Source organism: the organism of the source record quoted next, unplaced genomic scaffold (genome assembly GCF_019419815.1).
Source record: "Pyrus x bretschneideri cultivar Hongxiangsu unplaced genomic scaffold, Pyrus_bretschneideri_v1 Contig10, whole genome shotgun sequence".
Classification (NCBI taxonomy): domain Eukaryota; kingdom Viridiplantae; phylum Streptophyta; class Magnoliopsida; order Rosales; family Rosaceae; genus Pyrus; species Pyrus x bretschneideri.
In genome coordinates this window covers 4779196-4789886 of record NW_025999391.1, presented here as the reverse complement: position 1 = coordinate 4789886, position 10691 = coordinate 4779196, and the positions used below count along the sequence as shown (strand labels likewise).

At 37.0% G+C, this 10691-nt stretch overlaps 2 protein-coding genes across 2 annotated transcripts; both read right to left on the bottom strand.

The window, feature by feature from the left end:
- Positions 1-4199: 4199 nt before the first annotated feature.
- LOC125480371 lies at positions 4200-4769 on the bottom strand. The gene has a single exon (XM_048591136.1). It carries the CDS (start codon positions 4767-4769, stop codon positions 4200-4202), a length of 570 nt encoding a protein of 189 aa, XP_048447093.1.
- A 5116-nt stretch (positions 4770-9885) lies between these two features.
- LOC125480370 lies at positions 9886-10455 on the bottom strand. The gene has a single exon (XM_048591133.1). It carries the CDS (start codon positions 10453-10455, stop codon positions 9886-9888), a length of 570 nt encoding a protein of 189 aa, XP_048447090.1.
- Positions 10456-10691: the final 236 nt, after the last annotated feature.

The following is a 10691-nucleotide window of genomic DNA, read 5'->3' as shown; positions in this document are numbered from 1 at the left end:
CAAAAGGATTTTTTTAATTAGATCGCAAGGATTAATTTAAGTCATTTCATTTGTTTTTTTACAAATTCAGTTACAACCATATTTATTTATCAATATATATATATATATATAATGTTAGAAGAATTTAAAAAATTCAAATTGATAGTATTAGAGGAGTCTTTTCCAGCCAATTACATCGTCTTCGGTTAGCAGCTTAAGAGGACTAAGCCCTATTAAGCGAGGTTACGATAAGTGGCCTACGAGCGTGGGGACATAGACTCCTGATGCGAAAGTCCAATGCCTCGTCCGGCCTCCGGAAAGTTTATCCAACCTAAAGGTTGTGGGTTATAACATTCAAACCTGGGCTTTATACCATTCGAATGAATAATTAAAAGGGCGATCCGTAAATCAGCTAAGGGAACATAATCAAGAAAATTTGTTTTTGATTTCCAGACATAATCCGTTCACACCAATGTTTTAAACACCCCTAGGTCGTTATCGATAAGCGGGTAGGGTCGTAAATGGTGGCCTAGGATTTTTTTTTTCTTTTTATCTTAATTAAATTTATTATATGACATACAAATAAGTGTGTGTGTGTGTGTGTATTTAAAATAAATAAATAAAAATATACATGTAATGGGGAAACTTAAAATGCAAAATATAAATAAATTATAAAGTTCTACAATTTATTGAAAACATCAAAGAACTATCACTGTGACATCCCGTCCCAGAAATATCAAAACGTACATGTGAAAAGACATTTTTGCCCCTAGTTCATTTTCGTTTTGTTTATTGGTTGTTTGTGTGCCTCGTTGGCATGTTTGGAACCACACACACCCAGCCACACACTCCACTTCTCCCTGTCCCTTTCCCTGTCTCTATCTCTCTCCCGAGTCCTCTATCTTTCTTCTTCTTCCTTCAACGTACGGACACACACACAACTACACCAAATCATCACAGATCGAGGAAACTAAGGACACCTTCGAACTCGCGAAGCTCGTGTGAGTGCAACCATACCATTTTCAGGTGAGAAATCCTTCGTTTTCACGTCGATTCGAGGTGGTCCGATTTGAGTACTATTCATGCAAACATTAATCTAGCACGTTTTTGGAATTTTGAAGCTCGTAGATGTCTTAGTGAGGTCCCAAGGAGCCTTGGAGTGCTTCGTTGGACGAATTTGGACGTCGGGTTAGCTTGGTTTGAAGTTGGCCGGTTTTTGAGTTTGGAGACAGGTATGATCGCGTGGTTTTTAGCTTTTAAAAGTAGTATATCATGGTTCTACTAGTCCTAAGCTTCAATTTGGCGTTTGAATCATGGAAAATGGTTGAGAAACGAGTGAGAAAACACGATTTGAAGTTTTTCCAGTTTTCCGGCGCCTGCGACGTCGCCGGAGAAGGTGACGGAATATTCCGTCAAATCTGACGGAATATTCCTGACGCCGTTGACGGAATCCGTTAGAACTAACGGAATATTCCTCACGGCGTCAGTTGACGCCGTCCGTGTGCACCGCACGTGCCTGCGCGTGGCCGGCGCGTGGGGGCGCGTGCGGCGGAGGAAATTTTTTCTAAAAATATGGTTGTGATCCTGAGGTTGTGTAGAGCACGTTGGTATATTCATTTGTCTATTTTGAGCAATGTATGAGAAGTTATTACGAAAGTTAGGTTATGTGCTTTAAAGTTAACGTTTTTATAGTTATTTCGCATATAGGTGACACGTATTCCGAGGACGAGCGTGCGCACTCGAGGCAGGGGGGCTACGACCCTTCCACTTACCAGTGAGTGGGCTTTTGTTTTCCGTATATACCTATATACATTTATTTTTCCCATAAATGGTTTAAAAAGGGTTAAGTGTTTTATGCCATGCACCATATTATTATCGTTTATGCATCATTGCGTACATTAGAAGTGGTACACATATACATATGCATATTTGGTGCTGTGGACGCACAGGTAAGTGCCAGGTAAGTAGTATACATGTTTACATTTCAGTAGTGGATTGAGATGCTTAGAGAGCTCATAACCTGCACCCCCGGTGTTAGTGCTCCCGCCCAGAGTAGGGCACAGTCCTTCACGTGATGTTCACCTCCCGCACCACACGCTCAGCTTGGATCCAAGTTAGGTGCACAGTCCTGTCGTATAGACCACTTTAGGTGGTTTCGACTCGTAGGTGACCTGCGATTATTCGCACAGCCTTCACGTGATCGTAGCACTAGAGCGTATATATATATTACACCCAGGCCTGTCGTATAGACCACTTTAGGCGGTTCCGACTCGTGGGCAGGTTCAGTTATTGAGTTGAGATTTGAGCTCTATATGCAGCCGTACAGGTCACGTTAGGTGACTCCAGCTGCCAGATTACATGTTATTGATTTGATTTATACCTGAGCACTTGCATTTCATTATGAGGATGCGACATGGCATATTCTTGAGCATGATTAGCATACCTATACATACGTATATATGTTATTTTCTGGGAAGTATACAGGTTTTACGGCGAGGGGTTAGAAAGTATTTTACTAAATGGTTTTAGAAAAGATTTGTTTTTGCCCACTCACGCTTTTGTTTTGCGCCCCTCCAGGTTCTAGTTGCTTAGCAGTTTCGATGGTCTCCCAGAGGGTTCTTCCGGCTTTTCTGACAGACACTCACCAGCGTAGGGTCACCTTCGGGTGTACTTATGTCGCAACTTTTCTTTTGGACTGCTGTAGTCTTGCTCTGAATTTGTATCTCACTTATGCTAGCACTTGTTTTAGTACTTTGCATGCTAGTTTTTAAATTATTTGTACTTTTACATTACTATCTTATTAGCTTCCGCACGTGCACATGGTTACGTCACCTTCGTGTGACGGCCAGCATGCCCTGATCTCGGTCGGGGTGTGTCAATCACACAGAGAGACGACCACATTGTATTCTTGGTTTCCTTTTTTCTGTAAGGGATGGTGAGTCAAGACTCAAAGTCAATTAAAAAAACAAATAAAAAATAGCTATTCCACCTAGACCCACGTAGATGCCACACCTAATTTTCCAACTGTCTAGTTATGAATCGAGGTGTTGGTCATGATCAGCTGTCTAGACCAATGTTTAGAACTCTGATTCACACTGCTTTCACCATCTTTCCTACGCCTATCTTCATTGATCTTCAGATCACATATTTTTCATCCATCTATATAATTAAAAATAAAATTGAAAACTTAAAATGAATTGGTTATCAAACTAGCTCTTAAGTTTTAATTTTTTACCAAAACGTAGGGAGGGCTTATAGAAACCTAATATATTCCACTGTCGAAGTCGAAGCCCATATTGAAAGTTATCAATTTGTTTTTGCTACAACGGATGTGATCGATATTAAGGTTTCACTAGTCTCTAAAAGTGGAACACGACTTGCTGGAATGCACCCACCCATTTTCCAATGGTGGAAAGTACTACCCTTTGCTTCTAGAAGAGTTAGCATATTGGCATCGGACCTTGAGTTGGAAGTGGTATGGTGGTCCGCGGTCCTTTTGTTTGTTTTTTTTTGTTTTTTCAGTTGTTCAAAATGCCATCAACAAATTCTCTCTTTTTTGCACGAATAGAGATGAAGGACAGGATTCCCACAGCACCGCGGCATTTCATTTACCGAGCCAACTTTGTCTCTGAACTCAAGTCTTCCCTTTCACCCGTGTATCCTATCAACAGAAGTGTGTACAACGAACCAGACTTTAGATCACTTTCTTGCCAATAGGCTTTTTCTTCGTGTGATTGTATACCTAAAACTCATTGAAAGCAGAAAACAGTAGAAGAGTGCAGAAAAAGAAAATCCAAACCTCAAAAGTCAAAAGTGTAATTGTATCAGTATCAATGTGACTCCTTGTTGTGCGGTCATTTGAAGTGTTATTCTGGTTACATATGCACATTGCCATGTGTTCCTTTCTTCATCTTTTCAAATTTGAATAATCAACAGCGAATTATAGTTTGAAAGTTTCCACTGATGTTGCCAAGATTAAACATGCATAGCATATTGTGTTCTTAAGAATTCAAAGTGTAGTATATCTGGGTATGTGTGTAGTATGGACAACCAAAATAGCAACACTGAAGGATTCAATATTAAAACAGCTTTTTGTTTTATTACATTCATTTTTCATTCTTTTCTTTCCTTTTACAAATTAAATATACAATAATTATATGTATATTATTTAGTATTTAAGTAATGCATATTGAATTTAATACATTGTTCATGTATCTTTTCTAGATATGGAATAGCTGGGAAGTAATGAGGAATGCAACATCCCTATACAACATGGTCAAGAAATTTGTCGAAGATACTAAATAAGGAAGTTCAATTTCAGTAGAGGTCAATGCTTTTTCGCAGCGGACAATTTCGTCTTGTACTTGTGTGAGTATTTGGGAGACTGATTTGTCATTATCTTTGATCCCTCGCACTGAGAAAGCAAAACCGTCTACCGCAAAATCATATGAATCTGCACATTGTTTTACTGCTCCAGAGCCCTTAACAATATTGTTGCCGGTGGTGTTGAGCACATTGACAAAGAAAGCTTTGCTTTGTTGTGCATTTGTTAATGCTAATTTAAGAATGGTTGTGTCAAGATCTTTGAGATTAGATGCTGATCGAGTTGGGATATCTTTCCAAAGAGATTTTACACATCGCTTGTAGTTGTAGCCGAATTGGTCTTGGGTTTGCTTACAAACACTTCTAATTAATGAAGACGCTCTTGCATTTGCAAATGGTGTTGGAGACGATGAGAGACATAAGAGCAAGGATGCAAGGAAAGTTGCATATCCGATTGAGAAGTCCATTGCTCAAGGTGTATGTTTCTTAAATTGATGCTAAAGTGATTATAAATTATTTGTTTGGTATAAGCAATGGATGAACGGAGATCATATTATAAACAACTCAAGGAGGGGGTATGGGTCTAAATTAAGGAGCGTTGGTGGCAAAGAAACCCATTTCTTTTGACGTATTTAGTTTTTTTTCTTTCTTCAACTTACTAACTGATAACACACTGGTTGCAAACCACCTACCTATTCTAGTTTAATTAACCAACTCATCATTTCTAGAAACTCCATCATAACCAAAAGTGATGCATGCTTATCAAAAGGATTTTTTTTTTTTATTACATCGCAAGGATTAATTTAAATCATTTCATTTGTTTTTTTTACAAAGTCATTTAAATCCATATTTATTTATCAATATATATGGTGTTAGAAGAATCTAAAAAATTCAATTCGATAGTATTAGAGGTGTATCTTTTAACCTATTCCGTCATTTTCGGTTAGCAGCTTAGGTGGACTGAGCCCTATTAAGCGAGGTTACAATAAGTGGCCTACAGGCGTGGGGACATGGACTCTTGACCCAGAAGTCCAACGCGTCATCCGGCCTCAGGAAAGTTTATCCAACCTAAGGGTTGTGGGTTATAATATTCAAACCTGGGCTTTACACCATTCGAAGGAATAATCAAAAGGGCTATCCGTAAATCAGCTAAGGGAGCATAATCAAGAAATTTTGTTTCTGAATTCCAAACATACTCCGTTCACACCAATGTTTTAAATGTCACTAGGTCGTTGAGCGGCAGGTAGGGTCTTAATTGGTGGCCTAGGATTTTTTTTTTATATCTTAATTAAATTTATTATATGACATACAAATAAGTGTGTGTGTGTGTATTTAAAATATATATATATATACACACACACACACACATACTTGTAATGGGGAAACTTAAAATGCAAAATTTAAATAAATTATAAAGTTCTACAATTTATTGATAACATCAAAGAACTATCACAAAGAGAGACGACCACATCGTATTTCTTCGTTTCCTTTTTTCTATCAGGGAAACGATGAGTCAAGACTCAAAGTCAATTAAAAAAAGAAAGGAAACACCTATTCCACCTAGACTCACATAGATGCCATACCTGATTTTCTAACCGTCTAGTTATTAATCGAGGTGTTGGTCAGCTGTTTAGACCACTTTTTAGAACACTGATTCACACTGTTTTCACCATCTATCCTTCGCATACATTGATCTTCAGATCACATATTTTCCGTCCATCTATATAATTAAAAATAAAATTAAAAAGTTAAAATGAATTGGTTATCAAACTAGCTCTTAAGTTTTAATTTTGTACCAAAATGTAGTGTGGGCTTATAGAAACCTAATGCATTCCACTGTCGAAGTCGAAGCCCATATTGGAAGTTATCAATTTGTTTTTGCTACAACTGATGTGATCGATATTAAGGTTTCACTAGTCTCTAAAAGTGGAACACGACTTGCTAGAATGAAACCACCAGTTTTCTAATGGTGGAAAGTACTACCCTTTGCTTCTAGAAGAGTTAGCATATTGGCATCCGACCTTGTGTTGGAAGTGGTATGGTGGTGCGTGGTCCTTTATATTTTTTTTTTTTTTTTTAACAAATTCTCTCTTTTTTGCACGGATAGAGATGAAGGACAAGATTCCCACAGCACCGCGACAATTCAATTACCGAGCCAACTTTGTCTCTGAACTCAAGTCTTCCCTGTATCCTATCAATGGAAGGGTGCACACCTAACCAGACTTTAGATCTCTTTCTTGTCAATTGGCTTTTTCTTCGTATTGTATACGTAAAACTCATTGAAAGCGAAAAGCAGTAAATCCAAACCTCAAAACTCAAAAATATAATTGTATCAGTATCAATGTGACTCCATGTTGTGTGGTCATTTGAAATGCTCTTCGGTTATATATGCACATTGCCATGCGTTCTTTTATTCATTTTTTAAATTTGAATAATCAACAAAGAATTATAGTTTGAAAGTTTCCACTGATGCTTAAACATGCATAGCATATTGTGTTCTTAAGAATTCAATGTGTAGTATATCTGGGAATGGGTGTAGTATGGACAACCAAAATAGCAACACAGAAGGATTCAATATTAAATCAGCTTTTTGTTTTCTTACATTCATTTTTCATTCTTTTCTTTCCTTTTACAAATTAAATATACAGTAATTATATGTATATTATTTAGTATTTAAGTAATGCATACTGAATTTAATACATTGTTCATGTATCTTTTCTAGATATGGAATAGTTGAGAAGTAATGAGGAATGCAACATCCCTATATAAAATGGTCAAGAAATTTGTCGAAGATACTAAATAAGGAAGTTCAATTTTGGTAGAGGTCAATGCTTTTTTGCAACGAACAATTTCATCTTGTACTTGTGTGAGTATTTGGGAGACTGATTTGTCATTATCTTGGATCCCTCGCACTGAGAAAGCGAGACCGTCTACTGCAAAATCATATGAATTAGCACATTGTTTTACTGCTCCGGAGCCCTTAACAATATTGTTGCCAGTGGTGTTGAGCGCATTGACAAAGAAAGCTTTGCTTTGTTGTGTATTTGTTAGTGCTAATTTAAGAATGGTTGTGTCAAGATCTTTGAGATTAGATGCTGATCGAGTTGGGATATCTTTCCAAAGAGATTTTACACATCGCTTGTAGTTGTAGCCGAATTGGTCTTGGGTTTGCTTGCAAACACTTCTAATTAATGAAGACGCTCTTGCATTTGTAAATGGTGTTGGAGATGATGAGAGACATAAGAGCAAGGATGCAATGAAAGTTGCATATCCAATTGAGGAGTCCATTGCTCAAGGTGTATTTTTCTTAAATTGATGCTAAAGTGATTATAAATTATTTGTTTGGTTTAAGCAATGGATGAACGGAGATCATATTATAAACAACTCAAGGAGGGGGTATGGGTCTAAATTAAGAACCATTTCTTTTGACGTGTTTAGTTTTTTTTCTTTCTTCAACGTACGAACTGATAACACACTGGAAGCAAACCACCTACCTATTCTAGTTTAATTAACCAACTCCTCGTTTCTAGAAACCCCAACATAACCAAAAGTGATGCATGCTTATCAAAAGGATTTTTTTTTTATTAAATCGCAAGGATTAATTTAGGTCATTTTATTTGTTTTTTTACAAAGTCATTTACATCCATATTTGTTTATCAATATATATGATGTTAGAAGAATCTAAAAAATTCAAATTGATAGTATTAGAGGAGTCTCTTTTAACCTATTCTGTAGCGTTCGGTTAGCAGCTTAGGTGGACTGAGCCCTATTAAGCAAGGTTACAATAAGTGGCCTACGGTCATGGGGACATGGACTTGAACCAGAAGTCCAGCGCCTCATCCAGCCTTTCGAAAGTTTATCCAACCTAAGGGTTGTGGGTTATAACATTCAAACTTGGGCTTTACACCATTCGAAGGAATAATTAAACGGGCAATCTGTAAATCAACTGAGGGAGCATAATCAAGAAATTTTGTTTTTGATTTCCAAACATACTTCGTTCACACCAATGTTTTAAACATCACTAGGTCGTTATCGAGCAGCAGGTAGGGTCTTAACTGGTGGCCTAGGATTTTTTATATTTTTTATCTTAATTAAATTTATTATATGACATACAAAACTCTGTGTGTGTGTGTGTGTTTAAAAAAAAATTATACTTGTAATGGGGAAACTAAAAATGCAAAATATAAATAAATTATAAAGTTTTACAATTTATGGAAAGCATCAAAGAACTATCGCAAAGAGAGACGACCGCATCGTATTCTTGGTTTCCTTTTTTCTGTCAAGGAAAAGGTGAGTCAAGACTCAAAGTTAATTAAAAAAAACAAAGGAAACACCTATTCCGCCTAGACCCACATAGATGCCGTACCTGATTTTCCAACCGTCTAGTTATTAATCATGGTGTTGGCCAACTATCTAGACCGCTTTTTTGAGCACCGATTCACACTACTTTCACCATCTATCCTTCGCTTATCTTCATTGATCTTCAGGGCATATATTTTTCATCCATCTATATAATTAAAAATAAAATTGAAAACTTAAAATGAATTGGTTATCAAACTGCCTCTTTAAGTTTTAATTTTGTACCAAAATGTAGTGAGGGCTTATAGAAACCTAATGTATTCCACTGTCGAAGTCGAAGCCCATATTGAAAGTTATCAATTTGTTTTTGCTACAATGGATGTGATCGATATTAAGGTTTCACTAGTCTCTAAACGTGGAACACGACTTGCTGGAATGCACCCACCAGTTTTCCAATGGTGGAAAGTACTACCCTTTGCTTCTAGGAGAGTCAGCATTTTGGCATCGAACCTTGAGTTGGAAGTGTTGAGGTGGTGTGCGGTCCTTTTTTTTTTTTTTTTTTTTTTTTTTTTTTTTGAGTTATTGAGTTTCCCATCAACAAGTTCTGTCTCTTTTTTGCACGGATAGAGATCATGAAGGACAAGATTCCCACAGCACCGTGGTAATTCAATTACCGAGCCAACTTCGTCTCTGAACTCAAGTCTTCCCTTTCACCCGTGTATCCTATCAACGGAAAGGTGCACGACGAACCAGACTTTAGATCACTTTCTTGCCAATAGGCTGTTTCTTCGTGTGATTGTATACCTAAAACTCATTGAAAGCAGAAAACAGTAGAAAAGTGCAGAAAAAGAAAATCCAAACCTCAAAAGCCAGAAGTGTAATTGTATCAGTATCAATGTGACTCCATGTTGTGCGGTCATTTGAAATGTTATTCTGGTTATATATGCACATTGCCATGTGTTCTTTTCTTCATCTTATCAAATTTGAATAATCAACAAAGAATTATAGTTTGAAAGTTTCCACTGATGTTGTCAAGATTAAACATGCATAGCATATTGTGTTCTTAAGAATTCAAAGTGTAGTATATGTGGGTATGTGTGTATAGTATGGACAACCAAAATAGCAACACAGAAGGATTCAATATTAAAACAGCTTTTTGTTTTCTTACATTAATTTTTCATTCTTTTCTTTCCTTTTACAAATTAAATATACAGTACTTATACGTGTATTATTTAGTATTTGAGTAATGCATACTGAATTTAATAAATTGTTCACGTATCTTTTCTAGATATGGAATAGCTGGGAAGTAATGAGGAAGGCAACATCCCTATACAACATGGTCAAGAAATTTGTCGAAGATACTAAATAAGGAAGTTCAATTTCGGTAGAGGTCGATGCTTTTTCGCAACGAACAATTTCGTCTGGTACTTGCGTGAGTATTTGGGAGATTGATATGTCATTATCTTTGATCCCTCGCACTGAGAAAGCAAAGCCGTCTACCGCAAAATCATATGAATCTGCACATTGTTTTACTGCTCCGGAGCCCTTAACAATATTGTTGCCGGTGGTGTTGAGAGCATTGACAAAGAAAGCTTTGCTTTGTTGTGCATTTGTTAGTGCTAATTTAAGAATGGTTGTGTCAAGATCTTTGAGATTAGATGCTGATCGAGTCGGGATATCTTTCCAAAGAGATTTTACACATCGCTTGTAGTTGTAGCCGAATTGGTCTTGGGTTTGCTTGCAAACACTTCTAATTAATGAAGACGCTCTTGCATTTGCAAATAGTGTTGGAGACGATGAGAGACATAAGAGCAAGGATGCAACGAAAGTTGCATACCCCATTGAGAAGTCCATTGCTCAAGGTGTATGTTTCTTAAATTGATGCTAAAGTGATTATAAATTATATGTTTGGTTTAAGCAATGGGTAAACGGAGATCATATTATAAACAACGCAAGGAGAGGGTATGGGTCTAAATTTAGGAGCGCAGGAGGTAAAAAAAACCCATTTCTTTTGACGTGTTTAGTTTTCTGGTCCGTAGTTTTTGCTTTTCGTCTAACGTACTTACTGATAACACACTGGATGCAAACCA

Excerpts from the sequence above, each read along its gene's own strand:
- LOC125480371 (XM_048591136.1), bottom strand. The coding sequence starts at position 4,769 with ATGGACTTCTCAATCGGATATGCAACTTTCCTTGCATCCTTGCTCTTA.
- LOC125480370 (XM_048591133.1), bottom strand. The coding sequence starts at position 10,455 with ATGGACTTCTCAATGGGGTATGCAACTTTCGTTGCATCCTTGCTCTTA.